The sequence below is a fragment of the Melanerpes formicivorus genome, unplaced genomic scaffold (assembly GCF_026170545.1).
Source record: "Melanerpes formicivorus ecotype bairdi unplaced genomic scaffold, bMelFor1.0.p_v2 SCAF_27, whole genome shotgun sequence".
NCBI lineage: Eukaryota > Metazoa > Chordata > Aves > Piciformes > Picidae > Melanerpes > Melanerpes formicivorus.
This window is the reverse complement of record NW_027142379.1, coordinates 4,214,669-4,236,270: the sequence shown is the minus strand read 5'-3', so window position 1 is coordinate 4,236,270 and position 21,602 is coordinate 4,214,669. Positions and strand designations below refer to the sequence as shown.

The 21,602-nt window shown below is 41.0% G+C and overlaps 1 protein-coding gene across 2 annotated transcripts in view; it reads right to left on the bottom strand.

Annotated features, from left to right (window-relative positions):
• Nucleotides 1-21,602, bottom strand: part of AFG2A (AFG2 AAA ATPase homolog A) — a 189,615-nt gene that overhangs the window by 140,437 nt on the left and 27,576 nt on the right. For both annotated transcript variants that reach the window (XM_068153982.1, XM_068153983.1), the window contains exons 11-13: nt 18,412-18,621; nt 7,333-7,386; nt 6,706-6,785 (exon numbers count right to left, since the gene is read on the bottom strand). In XM_068153982.1, coding sequence (XP_068010083.1) covers nt 6,706-6,785; nt 7,333-7,386; nt 18,412-18,621 — 344 coding nt within the window. The remainder of the gene's footprint in view (nt 1-6,705; nt 6,786-7,332; nt 7,387-18,411; nt 18,622-21,602) is intronic.

Here is a 21,602-nt window from a genome sequence, read left to right as displayed (position 1 = left end):
AGCATAAAGAAATAAAAGAACTTCTGCTACACCTTGAGTGGCCTACAGCTTCTATGCAAGTTTCATAAAAGGATGAGCTTTGTGACAACAGGAAATGGTGCTCAGCTGTCAGCAGGTGACTTTGAAACAAACGGCCTATAGAATATTGCAGAAACCTAACTGTCCTCAATAGTCATACAATCAGACTCTTCCATTTGCTTAAATTTCTTCTATTTGCAGTTTCCAGAAGTTAATGAAGTAGGCCCAGAAAAATGAAATGCAACAAAATGAAAGAAGAAGAGGAAAAGAGCCAGTCTGAGATGGGTTTGGAATCAACAGGCTTTCTTCCAGAAGGCTTTCCTCAAGTACATTTCCAAACCATTAAGTAGCCAGGTGGTGATCCACTGTCCATTTACATCTGTCTGCAATTAATTCCAGACACACATCCATGAAAGATGGACACTAGATCTTGCTTTCATTTGGCCCTGGCACCATGTAGCTGAAATGCAAAGGATGCTAACATCAAGACTTCTTCATATTTTAATGCAAGCTCTGTTAACACTGAGCTTGCATTAAAACCAAACACACAAAAACCCCAACAACAAACACCAACCCAAACATACACCTGATGCACAGTAAATTTCTCATTTCCTTTCTTTCTGTTTTCCTCAGCATTTCTCTTCTGTGCATTCCTGGGAGTTAATCAAGTTGAAAACTGTAATCAATCATGCCTGCCAGGGAAGCACGTGCAGTTTAAGTTGGAAGTATTACAGACCTACAAGTAACTAACAAGACTGGATTTCATTTCAGTACAAGAAGACTTAAGTATAGCAGGTTCACTTTTATCTCAAAGAAGTTTCATTTGTGAGTTTTAATTGCAATTATGTCCCCCCTTGTATTCCATTTTAAAAGGAAGAAACATTTAAAACACATTGTGATCAAGCTTCCTTACTAGACAACAATTGGTTTTAAAATGAAAGAGATTGCAGGTATTTGTCATGTCACACACAACCTGTGGGTAATGCTATTTGTTAACACTGCTATTCCAAATCAAATTGCAAGCTTTACTGTACAATTGAGTTGTGTCAAACCTTTACCTTTCCACCATTCCTTGCTAGGCCTAAAATGGAAAGCTGGCACAGGACATGCAGCTTTTTTTCCACACACAGTATTTCTATTTGGATATCAAATTCCAAAACTTTAAGGAATTCAGACAGCCATCACAATAGTTTGGTATGCCTCAAGTCTATCACAACCAAACACACCTCAGATATTGCAAGGGATCAGCTGATGTCCTCCAATTCAGGACAGCCAGTGCTAACACAAGCCACAAATGCAAAGCACCTTGACTGAGCCCACTGCTAGAATCAGGTCCCTCCCAACACAAGCATGGCACAGGGAAACTCCATTTCTTCTATATGTTCTTGTTTTTAATCCAGGCTGAAGTGAAAAAAAAACAGCTGAGAGGGGATCTTATCAATGCTTATGAATATCTAAAGAGCAGGTATCAAGAAGATAGGGTCAGGGACTTTGCAGTGGTGTTCAGCAAAAGGACAATGGGCAACAGGCAGAAGCTGGAAGATGGAAAGTTCCATCTGAACACAAAGGAAAACTTCTTTCCTGTGAGGATGCTGGAGCCCCGGACCAGGCTGCCCAGAGAGGTTGTGGAGTCTCTTTCTCACCTGGACATGATCCTAGAATTGTTAGGGTTAGAAAAGGCCTCAACAATCATCTAGTTGCAAGCTCCCTGCCATGGGTAGGGAGACCTCACACTAGATCATGATACTGCACAACCTGCTTTAGGTGCATCTGCCTTAGCGGAAGAGTAGGACTAGGTGATGTCCAGAGCTCCCTTCCAACCTCTACCATTCTGTAATTCTCTGATTTTTGCCTTTGCAAGAGTAATGTTAGGGTGCCAATAGCTCCTTCAGCTCAGTGGTAATTTACACTGTGCAGACTGGTTTTCTGCTGAGAACCTTTATCTTGCCTAATGCCCCTGTCCCTGCAGGGTCCAGCCCACAGATTCCACTGCTAGGATGGAACACACTGACCTCCTTCATGACAGAGGCTACTTGTTACACCAGGGAATTTGTGTAGATAAAAAACATGACACCATGTTCAATATACAGTGTAGTATGTGCTAAAGTGTACAGTATAAATATGGGCTAAAACTACTCCAAGAAGGACAGGCAACAAGAACAGAAGACTTATCACAGTCTCTGTTAAAAGCAAAGGTGGCACAGTCTGGAAGAGAAGCTTCTGCTCTTCACAGTTTCATTTAGAAGCCTGAGGGCCTCAAAAGTAAAGACCGCAAATATTTGAATACCTAAAGTGAAAACAGTTCACCTCTCAGAGGTTGTGAGCATGTTAAACTGTGGCTTTGGAACGTATTTATCTTCCCTCCCAGCACACAGGATAGCACCTCCCAGGAAAAGCATCGTAATATTGTCGTTTCAGAGATTGGTACCCAAGTCCCTTCACTTTGTCAGCTCTACCCTCACTCCAACAAGGTTAGCATCTACCAACTTGTTTTGGCCTCCACAAGTCCAATGCTAAATACCAGTTTTGTTCCTTATCTTTCTTTCTTTGTTCCCTTTGAAAACGGATTTCATCACTGTCTTTCACATCAGTCTACAACATTTCCCATCTTACATTACAAAGATATGCAGTTACAGGGGAAAATGCTTTGCTTCTGAAAAACAAGAAAAGGAACAAATATGCCTCTTGCCCAAAAATTCTAAAAATCCTACTTATATAAACAATGTCCCATTTCCAAAGCACAGAGATTTCTGAAGTTCAGCAAACAGACTGTCTGTGCTGCATTTACACAGAGCTACGTTCATTCATCACTTTCAAGTTTAATTACCAAGCCATTTCCCTCTTGGCAACCTCTGATGGCCAGAAGAATTAGGTTTTACATGGTCAGGATACCAAGGGATAACAAATACCCATAACTCTTTGCAGCTGTGCAATTTGTAAAGCCTCTCAAGCTTTGTCCAGGCAAGGGATTACTGCAAGGCAAACTTTCCTCCTCATGTGCTGCTGTATCTGGACCAGTCCTGCAGGTCTCACTTCAGCACAATCCCTCCTACAAAAGTCATAACATCATCTTTAAAAGCAAGGGGAAAAAAAGTAACAAAAAACAACAACAACAAAAAAAATCAACCTGTGACCTGCCTGTGGAAGCAAAAACTAATCAGGACCACAGAGCTGTGGAAAAAGCTCTGTGCATCATGTAGTTCACCTCTCCTGGTGCATGACTGCTTCATGATGCACGTTACTCTGTGAAACATCAGCTTTGATTTAAAGATGTTAAGTGGTAGCTTTATGGAGCTTCTCCCATGTGACAAACTCACTTTAAGGAGATTTCTCTACCAGAAGCCTGATTTTCTTCCTATCTCAATCATTTTTCCTACTTAAAACTCATTGTGACACCTCTAGCCTTCTACCACCTTATCTCCTGCAGATTTATCATCTGTTCTCTAGACCCACTTATAGTGAACTCCTTTTTATAGTCACTTCAGTCAGCCCCTGATTTTGTATTTTCAGTTCCCTCCAAACTTTCTCTAACATCTCAACATAAACTAAACTGAGAAGAGAAAATCTTCCAAGAGTGATGGAAGCACAGTATAGCAGAATAAAATGCAGAAATTAATACAGCTCAAATTATCTGTCTTCCTAGCTCACTGGAAATTCAAGCCATTCAAAATCACCAAATTATCAAGGATCTCCAGACTTTGCCATTGAGAAACTACTTCTTACACTGAACAATTTTTCCAGAGGTGAGGATTATATTTTAGTAATTTCTCCTCAAGGTTAGTATGCATCCAGCTCACATTTTTAATTAATATGTTGCCTGCATGCAAAATGGGAGAGAGGTATGGACAGACAAGAATCAAAACCCAGGAGCTTATTTCATGTAGATAAAACATATGGAACCTCTAGGCAGGCTGGATAAGAAATCCTTTTTTCATAAATAATACATTTGACACTGAACAGTATCAACTAATACAATTTTTGTTAGCTACACAGTATTATTTAACCAATTAACATAGAATCATAGAATGGTTTGGGTTGGAGGGGACCTTAAAGATCACCTAGGTCCAACCCTCCTAGCACAGGCAGAGGAATCTCCCACCAGATCAGTCTATTCATGGCCCCATCTGACCTGGCTTTGAATGCTTTCAGGGTTGGAGCCTCCACAGCTTCTCCAGGCAACCTGTTCCAGTGCCTCACTACCCTCATGGTGAAGAATGTCTTCCTAACGTCTAAATCTAGCTTTTTCCTCTTTGAAGCCATGCACAAGACTATTTTGTAAAACAAAACTGCTGCACAAGATAGGTTAGGTAGAGGGTTTGATGTATTACTGTAGTACACTGTGGCATATCTGAACACAGCCAGTGTTTGCCATGGAGTCGTGGCTTGTGCGGTGACAAACTCCACTACATGATGCAAAGGAGACCTTACACTGAATGGTGCAAAGAAGAAAATTCTCAAGCTTTCTTCATCTAGCTGTATTAGAACTAATTACAAAGTCTATGAGTTTGTATGTCGATGATAAGGGATTATTCAGTGATCTCTACAGGAGGCTGGGAGCAAAATGTTTGTTTTAATTCCACAAGCTTTACCCAAATCTAAACAAGTAGCAATGGGTTAATGAATGCTTAGCAAGGTGCTTTGAAGAGCAAAAGCATTAAGCAATTCATGCTATTTCACATTTGTATTTCAGATCTGAACTAAGCTTAAAACTACTCTCACAACTCAACAATTTAGGTTTCTGTGTACCTCTGGACACGTCCTGTTAGGATCAGGAGAAAGTTACCTTCCTGGGAGGTTTGGGATGCAGCACACTGCACAGAGCTCACAGCACCCTAACAAGGACTTAAACTGAGAGGAGAAACTTTTAGAAAGCTCTGTCACAAAGTGTTTTTCACTGCCAAAGCAGTGAAAACTAATTCAACCAACAGAGGGAATAGGAAGACAATATCAACAGGTGTTTCCTCGAAAATTTCAGCATGGTTACTAACAGCACAGGAAATGGATCTCCAGAGGCCACAAATCGTTAGCATCTCTAATGCATTTGCAAATTCCTACTGTGCAAAGTCAGCCTGCAAAAAAAAAAGAGGGCCATTTCTAGTAAGTGCCTTGTCTGGTTTCCTACACCATTTAATTTCAGATCAATTTTATGAGAACTCTGCTACATATTTTACCTCCCATCTGGTTCACATTTGACAATGAAATATTTCTGCGTCCCACCCTGTTCTTTTTAAAGCCCCAAAACCAGATGTCTAAAGCACAACACAACTGCAGCAGGTCATACCACATTCTTCAGCAAGCTGTGCCAGGCCTACTACCCCCCACAGACAGTTTCAGATAAGGTAAAAAAACAGTTGTTTACTCCTCAAAAGAATAAAGCAAACAAACAAACTCAACACCTCTAGGGCCCTGTATGAACAGGATGATTAAAATGTAGTATGGCTTATTTTACCACAAGGTTTTATCTTGATGAAGTGGTGCTTCTGAATGTTAAACACACAGCACTGCAACAGGGGGGAAGTATATCCCCCTCCCTGCCTTGGCTTGATTTCAGCACACACTTTTGCAACTTCTCTATTGTGATAAGCAGGCAGGTGTTTCACAGGGTGGCTGGCACTTCTAAGAAGGTTACACATTTCACAGTTGCAGTCATTGCATATGAGAATGATGCTGGTGACATCTATCAGAACTTACATTTTCAACAGAAAATGTGTTCATTTCTTTCACAGACAGCTCCCTGCTGCATGTGATACCACCTCCTATAACATAAACAATGTATTTGTGTTGCTGAAATGCCAGAATCACACCTTTTATCCTTTGCTGTAGACACGAATAGCCCTTTGGCAATCCAAAGGAATCTTTATTGATGGCAAGGCAGCTTCTTTTCCAGAAGAGTGATGAAGCTGTGACTCACCTTTGAACTGGACAAATACTTTCTACATGCATATATTTCATAACTGTTCACACAAAACAAAGCAGACAAAGAGCATTTGCTCACAAAAGACAGCATTTTTTTAATAAAAAGGTTATTCCCTATAAAGACCACTTCAAGAGCCTGTCAAATTTGAAATGCTGTAGTAACGACTCAAACCTGCTATAATCCACCTTTGGACAACAGCTAAAGACCTCTCAGAATCATCACAAAGCAGGATATTAAAAGAAGACATCATTAGTTGCTTGCACCATAATCCCTTTTTAATGCCACACATGAAAGGATGTAAGTTTTCCCAAACTTTTTCATGAAGTTTTTCTCAGTCTGGAGAAATGTCTAAATGCAAGAGCAAATTTAGGCATATGAGAAGACTCCTCGGAAATTCATGTTATATAGCTCATGATTACATTGTTTACTTGAAGAAGACACTATATGAGGCCACTGCAATAACCCTGGGAAAAGAAAGGAGTTAGTTACTGGAAATAAATGCCAGCTAAAACCACAGAAAAGAGCCAAAGGGCATGAGAACCAGTGGAATCATTCCTGCTAATGAGATGAGAAAGGAGGAACTCTACCAGCATACCTGTTTATGCCAAGTTAAATACACTTGAGGAGAAGTCACAAATGCTATCCTTCTGCATGTGGAACGATTATATTTAATAAAACAATTCTAGAAAGGTAATAAACTTGTGATTGCACAACATAGGTGTAATTTATCAGAAAATAACATCTGTGATTTTTGTAACAGGAGTACTTACTTTCCCCTTTCAACTGCCAAAGCATCTATTTCATCAAAGAAAAGAATTGAAGGAGACACCGCTCTGGCTTTCCTGAAGATCTAGAAAAACAATAATGAAACACTCTGTTGTAAGTGATGGAAAATTTTTACAGAATGCTGTCACACCCTGCACACCTCAACAGCTACAGCACCACAGAACAGACCTAAGCCCTGTTCTTCTTCTTTTAAGAACAAAACAAAACAGACTTTTCATTCATTATACAGCATTATAGTGAAAGCTACTACTGGATGCTAAATTCGACATGCATCACTAGGCTGATGCAGGAGGAATTTAAGCAACATAACACATTCCTTCTGATCTTATTCTGTTGGTTCTTCTTCCTTTGCCATTTTAAAAAGTTAAACCAGGAGGAAGATGTGTTTAAAGATTGCTTAGATGTGGTGCTTAGAGATAGGGTTTAGTGGTGAACTTAGAGTAGGGCTAATGGTTGGACTTGATGATCTCAAGGATCTTTTCCAACCTGAATGATTCTATGATTGAGGAGTTGTTTTTGGAAAGTTTAAGGGTAACCTTTACAAGCAGAGAAGAATTTGAATGCCAAGAAAGCTTAACATATAACATTACATACAGCTTGCCCCTTCTCACCTCTCGCACTGCTCGTTCTGACTCACCAACATATTTATTCATCAGCTCAGGGCCCTGTAAAATAAGTTTTTTAAAAGTTTAAAAAGCACAACATGTTTGCATACAAAATGTCTGAGAAACTGCCAGTGCCATGTTACTGATGCTCTGTTACAAGGAATTGTGGTAATTTGTCACTTGAAAGTCTTATTTCTGCATTTTCAGACCTTCTAACTGTATTGAGTTTTCCTCCATTTGTTATAGCCATGTGCATACATTTAACTATGCATGCAGGCAGTTCTCTCATCATAACACTTTCCTAGTACTTTCATAAGAAACTGAACTAACAAACAAACAGAAAACCAGCTTGGGGTTCTTAGAAGTTATTGGCTTAACAAGAGCAACAAGGGGGCTGCAAGTCAGCCAGAGATGAATTACAGAAAAGCGTTTACTTGCACTCTCAACACGCATCCTGCCCAGCCAAGCACCAAAGCAGGGACTTAAACTGACATTTCACAGCACTTCTTTGAACCTGACAGTTTGCAGGTCCAGAGAGAAGCAGCTGCCACAGCAGCACACCTGAAACCCATCCACAAGGTGCTCTATCCCCAGCGCAAGAGCTGTTCAGTGTCTCAGCTCGTTCACATTCTTTCTCCTCTCTGCAGAGGCTGCCAAGTACACTTATTAGTGCCAGCTGCTGCAGTGACTGTTTAGTCTCACAGCCCTGTCCACTAGGAACAGACCGGAGTCTGCAGGGTCAGCATTCAAGGCTTGAACAAGTACTTACAATTATAAAAAGTAAAACAATAGAGAATTCTCAGAGTATTTTCTGTTCAGCTATACCCTTAAATAATGCTTCCTAATGGGACTAAGATTCTCATGGGATTGGTAATGACTCATTGACTACAGCCTGGTTTGCATCAACATTGACCTGCAGCCACAACTAAAGACAATTATCCTCTGCCCTGGATGAAAAGAGCCATCCATTTTCCAAGGAACAGGTGTCCTCATAATCTCACCAGAAGAACTGACATCCTTCTTCCCAGTCAGAAAACTGAACAATCTTCCTACGCTTCACAGCTGCAAGTGCCTTCAGGTGAAACTGGGCTCAGAGCAGTGAGGCAGCTTGAAATAGCAGGTGTGTTAGAGCTGAGAATGTGTGGCAGACACACATTTATACACTGGCAGCGACAGAGCTTCTGTTACAACCCCTCTTTGAACGGGACCATCTGGATTTTGTACCCAGGTTGGTAGAAAACAGATTTGTTACTCTAAAAATGCAGCACAAAGTTTTTTTGCTGCCTCCCCTCTCCACACGCATTTCCACTCATGCAATAACAGTTTACTGCACTGACTTCATCTTGACACGGGCACCACTGGAAACTACCTGCCCATATGTACGAACAAAACAACGTTAAAGAGCTGTTTATGATCCAAAGGACCAAATGGGATACTGCAGTAGCCAGACTTAGTGTACCACACAGGTAAAAGCCATCAAGTGATGACTGGAAGGAGAGTACTGCATGCACTGCCCACAGGAAATGTAAATGATACAATGAGCATCACTTCCTTTCCTCAACATCCACCCTCAGAGCAACCACTGCAGTACCTGAAGCATCACCTACAGGTTTTCAAGAACTTCAGAATCTGTTAGATACTTTAGCAGAATCAGAATTACTTGAACACATAAGTGAAGAGTGCAGGAAAGAAAAAGAGAAGGAAGAAACAGGGCAAGAGAGAGAGAAAGAAAGCTTTTTCCCACTGTTCGCTGCCGACACTGAACATGAAGAACACGCAGCAGTTTGTGCAGAACAGGCCTGCAGCTCCAAGTGACAGCACCCAGCTGCTCCAGGCCTTTGCCATTCATCATGTTCAGCACAGATGAGGAATCTGATAGCACAGGCCTAACAAATCCTTAAGGAACAAGAGCACAGACTGCTCTTTCTGTCTAGCTTGCTGTTAAATTGAGCCGATACACTGAGAAACCTCTGTGGATTGTACCCACGACTATAGATTTTATTCTTTTGTTTTTACTAACTACTTCTTCAAGCCTGTGGACCTTCTCTTTCATGGCCTCATTCTCATAAGTAATCTTCATTCACATCAGTATTCTCATGGAAACCAACATCAAAGACATCAGTGCCAAGAGTGTACTCCTCTAGTATGACACAACATCAAATAACCTGACATTTTCTTTTGTCTGAGCAAAGAAATATACTTAAAACCAAAACTACTCTCTTTGAGCTTTAAGGTACAATATAACTTCAGATGCTTGGAGTTTTATTTTTAATTAAGCATTAAAATATGATCAAGGCAACATCAAAGCAATAAATACTGTTTAAAATGTTTCCAAACAGAATTATTTTGAACATATGGTTTTGCTGTAAGCTTTGTCATGAAGTTTTCCCTCTGCTTTTCTCTTCATTAAGCAGCAGCTCCAGGTAAAAGACCACTATGTATGAATGACCTGTGCCTCATCATTGAGAGTTTCCATGAAAATTGGTTTGAATATCTCTTAGTTCATCACTCAGGAGTGACACCAAACCTGTAGTTGAGAACCAAAGTTTTTATTGTAAGCACCTCAGAACTCTCATTATGTGTGTCAACAAAGGAAAAGACTCCAAAATAAGAGACAGCACAGAAGAGGAAGAACTGGTGTACATTTCACCTCATGCAAACACTTAAAACCATGACCCAAAAAATAACAAAGTTCAAAGAAGCTGGATGTAGAAGCTGAACTGGCTTAGTTCTGGTCCTACCTGAGCTGAACTTCTGCCTCACCTTGTCTGCAAATAGGCTGTCCTCCAGCTGAGATGGATGGCAGCTCTTCCCAAAGACAGATCTGTGTGACAAGCAGTCTACAGGCCACCACAATGTCACCCACTGACAGCTGGCATTTCAAATTTTCACAAAGCTCATCTTCTCTTTTTAGGAAGCTTGCTTTAAAGTTGGAAGACACTCAAGAAATACCGAGAGATTTTTTTTGGTTGTTTTCAATACTTTAAAAATAAAATTACATAGGCTGACATTTGCTGAAGCATCATTTCTGGCCAGGAGGTAAACACAGTGATTCACAGAATGTTTTGTGTTGGAAAGGATCTTAAAGATCATCTCATTCCAACCCCCTTTCATGGGCAGGGACACTTTCCATCAGATCAGGTTGCTCAAAGCACTGGTCTCAGTGCCTTTCCTTCAAAAGCTGTTTACAGTTGCTGATCTACTAACCAAGAGGTGCTAGTAACAAATGGCCCAGTTCCATAATGCATAGCTCTGTTCTGCAAGAAACCTTCTGTATGAAGGAACACAAAGTAATAAGATCTGTTCCTTCTGGCCAGGTGCACAGTGACTTCACAACCAGCCAAAGTAGTACAACTGTCGAAATGAATATATATTTCCTTTATTTATGAAGGATATGGCAATATTAATCCAAATATTAATAACCTTTATTAATATGAAATTTGCCAAAACATATCAACAGGTTTGCTGTATGGTTAGAATATATTTACACTGGCAATGTACAGGATTTGGGCAACTATAACAATTTAACTGTTTTATGCAAACCGGGAGGGATGTAACAGAAAGAGAATACCCCAGGAGCAAAATGGCGCTCGACCACAGTGCGGAGGGACACTCAACGAGAGCTGTTATGCCAAAGAGGATATGAATTAATTACTCACAGCTGGTTGTACCCAGGTAGGGAGTGCTGCTGCTGTGTATTAGAGGCTTTGGGGTGCTCTCATGCACCAGGCATGGCAGGTTGCCAGCAGGAATGCCATGTGGTCATCGATGGCGGTCTGGCTTCAGCAGACAGTAGGCTGTTAATGACACTATCACGACAGGCGCTTGCTTTGTCCTGGGTGAATTAAGGCACGGCAAAATCCTGGTTGCAAGGGGAAGCAGGCTTGGCTCTGACTCCTAGGCTTGTGGCTTCGCTCATAGCTTTCAGTGTGTATGCTCGTGGCTTTATCCCAGGTGCTGGACCGGGCAACTCAATGCTATGCAACTCTAGGCAGTTTCAAGCCAGACAAGGTCCAAGCAGGTTCAAGCACACAAGGCTAAGCAAGGCAAAAGCAAGGTACAGGCAACTAGAAATCAAGCCTGTATGTATATCTTGCCCGAGATTGATTGGGCCAATAGGGCATGAAATCAGCACATAGTTACCCAATGGGAAGGGGTTCTGCCAGGCTGTGGTGAGAACACATACCCTTACCACAGATACAGGGTTGTTTACCAGACATGCATGGGCCTGTCCCCTTCATTCCTTTTCCCACGTTACCCTGGTGCTCTGCAGGAAGGAGGGAGGAGAGTGGGACCATGTCTAGACACCTTAGTGTCTGTCTGGGTTTGTGCTGGGGCCATTTGGCCCTACCATGACAACAACATTAACTGATTTGGAAGAGATGCGGAAATTAGTCACTTAATCTTTTGCTACTGCAATTTCAACGGCAAAATGCTGTCCCATCCCTACCACAGTCAGGCCAAAGCAACACATGAGTCAGGCTGGCTGCAGGAAAGAGAGTTAACAAGATCAACAGCGAGACTTCCTCGATTTGAGCAGCAGGGCTGGTTTCAGTGCAAGGGTTGTACATGTCTGCTTTGGTTGGTAATTGGTTATGCTACATAGAAAAATATTTGCTCAGAAAACGCATTATATGTGCTTGTTAAGAACAAAGCTACTGCTTCCTTCTCAGTGCTGCTTAAGCATCTCATCTGCACAGCTCCCAGCTTTGCAGCACAATTGAACTCCAGGTAGGGCGCTGTGCACCTCTTTAATCGCTTACTCTCCCTCTGCCCTGCATTCCAGATGACCTTCAAAGCTTGTTGACATCTGTCTGATGCTTTAAGAATTCCAATTTCAACAGGTGCTTCTGAGTTCCAAAGTCTCTATGGGAGGAGCCTAGCAAAAAATAACCATTCTCAGTCCTTGTAGTGAAGCTGCTAAAAGAAGCATAATCAAACTGTACAACACTCAGCTCTCTTTATTGGCTAGCCTCAGAATTCACGTGTTTGCTATGACTACCAAACTTCAATGACAACCTTTGGAGGCTTCTTTCCACAATGCAGAAGCAGTATTTACTTGTATTGTGCAGTGTGGAGTGAAGTGAATGGAAACATTGAGTTAAATCCACTGCATGCACTAGTGCCTTCAGAGAGGGCACTTCAGCACTCAGGCATAGCTGCCACTCCAATCTACCAGGTTACCCATCCTGCTCACCTGCTCCATCCATGGAGAAATCCCATAGCAAGTCATTCCTGTTCATCACAGATCTTCAGCGCCTGTTCCTATTCATTACCACTTTTAACTACAGGCTAAAGAGCTGCCATCCACTACTCTGTCTAGCACCAGGCTTCGCACCATCAGGGCAGCATCTACATGGGAGCAAAAATCATACAGCAAGATGACGTAAAATGTCTAGCTGCTGACAAGACAACCCTCCAGCAACACCCCATTCACTACTTTCACCTGATTCCTGACAAACTCTTGGTAACATGAAGATGCAGAGAGAAGTCAAGTGCTAATAAAAACTAATCTTGCAAAGTAACCAAGAACAGACAAGGAAACAGAGACAGGGAATTATCTTTAAATCATTTTCTGCCTGCCTGCTCACTTTTAGGAAGCTTACAGTAAGAATGGACAAATGCCTTATTATATTTTTAGTTGAGTAAAGTATGCAGATGGCTTCAGGATTAAAGGAACTCATTAAAATATCTCAAATTGTTATCCCTTGCAAAAAATGTTCAGCAGATTTCTCAAATGCAGCTCACTTCACTATCTGCTAATTAACTAACAAGTTAAATGTGTTACTATGGATCATTTTGGAAATTTTATCACATATTTGCCAGAGTTTCTCATAAAAACCATAATGCTTCTTCATTTGTCATCTTAAATGCTTTGCTTAACTATCTACAGGCACCCAGATCTCTTATTTCATGCTTCTGCCTGCTAAAATCCCCCTCAAAAGGTTAAACCATTCCCCCAAATTCAGTGACAGTTCTCAAAGCAAAGCACTCAGCCTTTCCAAGCCTCATTAATCTGTTTGAGCTGCCACAGCCAAGAGCTGAAGGGAAAAGCAGAGGAAACTTCAATTGGAAAATATTTTGACATCACTGACCCAGATGACAAACTAAGCTTAAGCACATGTCAGGCTCAGAGAGTGGTACTAAAGCATCACCAGGGTGATACAGGAAGTTAAATCAAACCAAGGTGAAATCAGAGCTCTCAGAATGCTGAATATGTTTGTAATTACTGCTAATTGAAAAGAAAAAGTAAAATAAAAATGAAAGTCTTACAGCTCAAGCTCTTAAGCAGCAGCAAATAAAATGTCAGGAATATTGTCTAGCCTTTTTTGTCTCCCTACACATCACAGTTGGAGCTCCAATGCAGAGCAGTATGGTACACAATCTGTACCCTTGGTTTGCTCACTGCTAACATCCTTAAGCTTTACTGTCAAGGATGAGTTTGGGTTGTTTAAGTATTGCTCTGTCACATTTGCAGCAACTAGTCTGCCTCACTTGGTGAATTCCAAGAGGTTTAACTTTTGGAGGTCTAAATTTTCTGAAAATTTAAGCTGATTTCTGTCCTTAAGTGAGTTTCTGCCTTAGTCTTGCTTTTGAACAAACAAATATTAAAAAGCACTAAGCAGTAAGAGGAAAAATGATGCTTCCAGAACCATTACAACCATATAGAAATTACATAGTATTTTTGCTGTCTATTGTGTAAACTCAGGTAATCTGCTTGCTGGAAAGAAAACACAACTCAAAGTATCCTGTTGACACAATCCTGAGCAAAAGCCTTCTGAAATTAACAGAAAGTCTCCCTCTGGTTTTAGCAGGCTGAGTAAGTAATACAGGTAATGGAATGCAGGGTATCATTAGCAACATACAGCCCCTCTGTATGCAGCATTCTGGGCTTACAGGCAATTCATGGGGCAAAAGGACTTCTTAATCCCTGTGGCCCTATCTGGGTAGGGACCATGATGGCACTTCCCAGCCTGACAATATTAGAGCTAACTCCTGTACTCATTCTGAAATGAGTTAAGAATAAAAAACCACAGAGGTTTTCTTATTTGGTACTAACATTAATTACCTACATGCCACAATGAAAAAGAGTTGAAAATCCACAGAGCAAGCTGCTTCCCAGAAAAGCAACAGAATCCATCAATAAAAGTAATATTCACTGGATTCTCAGCACAACACAATGATAAAGGATTTACTAGAAAGAACATTAAAATAAAATGATAATCAGGATTTACTCAAACTAACAATTTAAAAAGTAATAATCCAAGAGGGCAGTCATAATAAAGCTAAATAAGCTAAGAGGCAAGCCAAATGCAGCCATAATTATCTAGGCCATGCAAAAAACACTCCAGTAGTATCACCACAAAACCTTAGTGATCTATTCAACATATATCTCAAAAAACCTGCCACTGAAAGCTGACCCTAAGTGCAGGAACTGTCAAAACAGTCGAGAGAGATACCCACCACAAACAGTCATAAGAGGAGATAAAAGCCCTCAGAAATATCACAGTGACAAAGGGTCTCATTTTCTGAATGTTCAGTTTCAGAAAGCTAGATGACATCTACAGCAAAAATGCCACTGAGCCAACTGTATATAACAGAGAGGTGTCAGTAGCCTGGCAGAACCTAAAAATTATATCCCTATTAATATTGATAAGTCCAGTATTTGCATTTTTTTTTCTTTTTAGTAAGAGAAATGCATAAAATACAGTATCACAGTATAACTAAGGTTGGAAGAGACCTCGAGGGTCATTGAGTCCAACCTACCAACACAGACCTCATGACTAGGGCATGGCACCAAGTGCCACGTCCAAAAGAAGAAAACTACCCAGAAGAAAACTGTTATCCTTGGAGCAAGCACAAAATGAGTGTGAAACAAAGGTGCATAGAAGGCTGACTGAAATATGAATTGAACTAGATAATAAAATACTGGTAAGTCAAGGCTGATATTCAATCCTGAAGAATGAAAAATTACTCCAATTGATTCCTTCACACAGTCTTACACTTCCTTGTATCCACAACCCCAAAACTCTCCAAGACGTCAAGAACAATTCAGCTGTCTTTTTGTAACAGAGGTTTGGCCCGGGGGATTGATCAAGATGACCACTAAAACCCTAAAAAACTTCAATGCTGCAAGAGTTTTTAGGAAAAGGGGTTGTGGGAGGGAGCAGGAAGAACCATCCCCTGGAAATCAGTTGACAGCTGCCTCCCCAGTAAATTTAGCAGATATATTGTATTAGAGACAAAGAAAGTCAAGTGAAGGCATAAAAATAAACTATTCCCCTTAGGAATCATATGCAGGATTGCTTTGCAAAACAAACCAACCAACTGCTTTTATCTGGAAATGCAAAAGGTCACCAATCTTGGTGAAAATACAGCTATAAAAAGTTTTGGCCAAATATCAAAGAGCATGTTTACAAAAGGGCCACATTCATTGTGACACCAACCATTCAAACCTCACAATAGACTTCAGGAGAGAACAGGAAGCAACGTCAAACATCTGTTATCATGCTATTTTCTTTAGCTCCACTGCCCAGAAATTACACCTAGATTTGCCCATCTCCCAAATCTTATTAGAGGCCAGCCAGACATAGGCTGGAGGCTGTGTTGTTTTGACCATGCCTCGTACAGCAGGCTGACCACCGGCCATGGCCAAGTCACATAGAAATGTCCCATTGCAACCGCTTCAATAGAATGCAGCTGAAATATCTCATTTAAACAGAGCCAGCTGTCTGAACTGCACAGACATTGCATAGGCACATCTGGAAAACAGTGCAAAGCCTTCCCAGAGCCAGGCTGGGGCAGGAGTGATACCTGTTGCACCCAAGCAGGACCACCAGCTTAGACAAGTAGAGAACATTCAGCATTTTGAGAGTTGGGCTTGCTGTGCCCATGTATCTTAAATGTAGCACGCAGACATAATCGGTCCACCTTCCAAAAATCACTGCACCAAGTAAGGGCTTGATTGCCTCTCAGGTTTCAGACATGGGGAGGGAGAATCCAGCAGGCTCCCATAGCATGAGCTATGCCTTCTGTCTGCAGTCAATTTTCAAGAAGGACCCAAAAACCTGAGGCACCCAAGCTCTCCTGAAAGAGTACACATATCCCACAGACTGCACAGCAGACACTTCTCATCAAAATTACTTATTTGGGACAGGAGAGACGGGAAGGAAAATGCAAGTCTGAAAAGCAAAGTATCATGAAACACACTTCCCTTTCAAAAAGCCTGGTATCAGTTCCAGGGACAGATATTTGAGACATAACATAGAGAACAGGAAAATTAAGCAGGACTAAAAGCAAGAAAAGAAAAATCCCCTCACTCAAAAGAAAACCACCTCAAAACCCAAAAAGCCCACATATTCATCTCCTTTGGACAGACTGCAAGAACACATGCAGTGGAAATTAATTCATGCCTGTTGTGCTTTAAGAAGTGCTACAGACAAATGATGTTTAACACATTTAGTACATGATGGATGTTGCTTTTTCTGTCCAGGAAGCAAATGTGAAGTTAGAGAAAGTGGGCTACGTTCCCTCGCTGGAATCAACATATCCGAAGCTGGCCATGCTCCAGAGATGTGCTTCTTGAAACATCTGTACATTGAATATTCAACTGATTCCAGGCCAAGTGAATTAAACCAACAAGGAATAAAAGGCTTCTTCCCCAAGCCAGCCACTTTGGCTATGGCTTGTCAATGGCAGGGGGTTTACCCCATCACAACTCCACCATGAAGAAATGCTGTGTTACTGTAGAATGGTATTTCATATCAGTGCACCTTTGGATACATCCTATTCAGCATTAGCCATCTTTTTGTTTTGGATAATGAAATGCAATATTAAAATGTCTGATGTAGCTATGAATGGTGAATATAGGACAGCAATCATGGGCATTTTTAACTGAGTTTTTTCCAGACCATTACCATTCTTCCCACCCTCTCAAGCACCAGTCAGTGCTTTGGGCAAGACAAAAGACTGAAGCAGTGAAAGAGGGAAAGGTTACTTTATTTACCAGCAACTCTGGAGTACAAAGGATGACTGTTTTTAAAGAAGAGGCAGTAAAGGTAGTGTTTCTTAAGGGCTGATGTTTCCAAGGCTGCTCTTGTTGATGTGACTGTGGCCCAGAGGCCTGTCTGCAGAACCTGCAAGCACAGGCAGTGAAGGGCTGCTGGCTGCAGGGTCAGTGCCACAGCCTCTGCTCCCAGAGAGGACAGGATGCAGAGCTACAGTGTGTCTGAAAAGAGAGGCCGAGGAGGAAGCAGTGTAGAAACCAACAACACAGGAGGCTTTGTGAGTGAAGAGATGGTCAACTGACAAGAGTACGTGATCTCACTGCTGAGAGGAGATACTTTTAAAATACTTAAATGGGTTTTTTTGCACTTCATTACCATTCCGGCACAGCTGCACAACTACTCCATGTGGAATCACTCTATCCTTTTTTTTCTCTCTATGTTGAGGCTCTGTGCTGTTACTAAATAACTTCCACTCATGCATTTTCCATACAACCCACAGTAATCAATTATGCTGATTCACAGGCAATGGAATCCAACATTTCTCTATACTTAAAGAGTTTCTTAACACTGAGAGAATATCCCACTTATTCAAGAGTACAGAGATATACCTGATTTTGCAAACTTTCTAATAGTTCCCCTGAAAAAAAAGCAAATAGGGCAAGAAAAGCTTGTAATGAAACATGAACAGTAAAAAACAGAAAGTGACTTTCCTGAGGAGTGAAAAGGAATGTAAGAGATGAGATATTCCCATGCAAGTATTTATGCCAGTAAGAACTATCTGCTATCATTTATACTGCTTGAAAATTGTTTCTTTTTAAAGAAATATTTTAAATCATGTCAATAACTAAGGTGTCACTACACAGCTTACCCAATATATCATAATATCTTTTTTAAGCCTTCCAGAAAGCACTAGTCCTTTCCATAAGAAAATACAAACCTTGCTTGATATTTACAAGATGTTTGCTGTAGCATGTAACACCGTCAGAAACACTAACAGCCACTGTATTCTAGCACTGGAAGTCAGTAAAATATCAATTATTACACAGGAGTTAAGAAAGTGTAAGGCTACATGACCTACCTTCACTGCCAAGAAGTTGAGACCACTCTCATGAGCCAAAGCTTTGGCTATCATTGTTTTTGAGCACCCAGGAGGTCCGTAAAGCAGCACACCTTTTGGAGGCTGGATCCCCATTCGGATGAAGGAGTCGGGATGTTTGAGAGGCCATTCAACTGCCTGCTTCAATTTCAGCTTGACATCTTCTAGTCCTCCTATGTCTGACCAAGATACCTGCAAAGCAGACCATTTTGCTGAATTCACACAATGGAAGAGAACTACAAAATATGCAAACTAAACCAAAAAATGCTTTGTAGAATCTATACTGGTAATTTGGTAATTTAATGAAGCTGATTCTAACAACTCACTTCAAAAAGCTTTTTTAGAACATGAATCAATTATTAACAAAGTCACACAAAGTACAAGGAGATTAGATTTGCTTAATGTTGGAAGATGTGGGTAAAATACTTTGCATCTACTTCAAACATTAATAACAAAACACAGAACAACAAAACAACAAGCAGAAACACTTCATGGGATGACCAGCAAAGTTACAACTCAGTTTTCTTGGTTTCAATGTGATGCTGATGATGAATTTGTAAATTACTTATATGTCTTTCCTGAAGGAAAGGACTGTATGAGCTCAAGCTGGTTTTACCCACAGCTGCAGAGTAAGGCCTTGATACTAACTGTGCTATCCTGCTAAGCTGAATAAGTCTGAGTGTCAGAGCTTTGAGGGGGGTTCTCCATTTTTCAGCACCATCACTCCGTCATAGAACTCAGGCACTGAGATTTTACTACAAGCTTGAGAACAAACAATTCTCCCAACAAAGAAGTACCCACGGGGAATAAAAATCACACAGACTAAAGCAACACTGAAACCCAACTGCAGCTCTGCTGATGTCACAAGACAGGCTCATCAGTTGCACACTGGGACAGAACAAATACATTCTACCCAAACCAGCAGATGGATCTAAAACCTGCTACACCTCTCCCTACTTCTCTGTCAACAAGCCTGAGACTTTTTCCCGCATCCCCTGGCCTGTTCTTTGTCCTGTCACATCCATTCCTGTCCACTTCAAATATTAAACATGTCAAGATGCACCTAAATCAAATGATCCTCTGCCTTAAAACACTCTTCCAAAAATTTACTAGACATAAATCACCCATTAGCTCTGGGAAGTCAGCTACACCTGAAAGGCAACCAGAGTACTACTGACAGGCAATGTATCTTGACTTTTTGAAGACTGGTGTCATTCCTGGCTTGACCCAGTTGCTATAATCCTGACACCAGTGCACAGAGTGGAAACTAAAAGTAAAAAGACCCTGACAGAGGCAATTCATTCTATGAACACAGTGGAAGAAAAAGTGTATTTATAATGGTGCAAGCACTATTAAGTCCAAGCAAACTGCCAACCAAATAAAACTTCTCGATCGTCAGACTCTGGCACAGAAGCAAATTGCAAAGACAGAAGAGAGCAAACACCAAAGATCAAGATGCAAGGGCCAACTCCTCAGAAATAATCTGAGTTTATAAAGGCTAACTGGAAGGTGAGGAGCTGTCAATCTGCTGCCTGCAGAACATCATCTCTCTCACACCAGGAATATGTGACAAGAACTCTAGGGGGGAAAAAACCAAAACCAAAACCCACCAAACAACCTTCATTCTTTTTCTTAGTAACCAACCCTCTTCTGGTTCTTAAATAATTACTTTATAAGCCTAGGAAAGTACAAAATACACAGAGCTGATCACCACAACCAACTGAGAAGGCTCTTAAAGCAAAGGGACAAGTCTCCTGAGGCATAATTCAAATTATTTTTCATTTTACATTTAAAACCAGGAAGATGAAATAAAGGAAACAACTGGGTCAGCATAAAAACAAGGACACTAAATGGAGACTTATGAGTTTAAAACACTTAACCAGTCAAAAAAAATCACTTACTTAGAATTTCTATAGTATAATATGTGGAATTCAAGCAGCAATGATATTAAAAGAAAACCAGCTAATAAAACACTATCTTCACACTCCAGTCAAGTCCTAAACAAAACTCCCCCCACCCCCCCATTTCAATAGGGTAGAGATAAGTTGGGGTAAAAATCCCACAATCCCACAGCAACAAAAAACACTCCAAAGTAAGAGTTTTTCTAGATTCAGATCAGTTTGGAAGAACTAGGTGGATTGGCTTTGCACACAAATCCTCAGTAACTTCTTGGCTGCAATTAACACAAACTCCAGTTTGTGGACAGCCAGCTACACCTCTTGTACTTGCACACCAACTGAGAAGAAAGGTCTTGTAACACAGGCAATGAAGTGTGATCCTCTCTCTCTGTGGAAATGATTTTGAAGACTAGCCTTGGGGCTGAATTTACACATACAGAGACAGTGCTCCACAGTCTCTAAGACACCAAGATTTCATTACTGTCCTAATCTTTAGCTCTCCCCAGGTCAACAGAGCTGAGAATAGGATGCAGAGCAGCAACTCCCCAGAGACTGTTAAGCAGCAGCAATAAAGGAGTAAAGCAGACATGGAAAGGCTGTCTCACGCAGAACCTTTTGGCTGCAAAGACAAAAACCTAAGTGTTAAATTACAGTAAAGGGAATGAAACAGACAAGCATGAACCACAGCAGTCCACAAAAATTTCAGAAAGGCCCATAGGACAGGAAGGAACAACAACTACAGTGCAAGTCTCCAAAGAACCAAAGTATTAATTTCCTGATTTATAATGTGCATCCTCTCTCTCATAAATCCCTGCTGCAGCAAAAGCATCCTTCTAAAGAGGTGGTAACACATAGCTAAGTTCAAGGAAGGTTCTGTTAAAATGGAAAATAAGATGCTACATGGCAGCAGCCAGCAAGTGTTTTACTTTTGCCTTGATCACAGCTAACACACACAGAGCAATCTGGGCACAAGTGGAGGGACAAAAGGCAGAATGAAGAACACCCAAAAAACCCCAAAAAACAGGCACATGGTGGCATCTTTGCCTCCATCAGCACCACCTCACTTGATGTCTACTGCCCCAAACTCACCTCATGCTGGCTGTCTTCCCCACCACAAATTCTGAATACTTTGAACACAATATTTTGGTTTTTTAAGCTTAAAAAATGGAGAGCCCTCAGTCAGTGCCAACCCCCGCTAATAGCTAGCTTGTCACACAGCACTCTTCAGAAGCAGACTGCAAAGCATTCCATGAAGGTTATCAGATATCTTCAGAC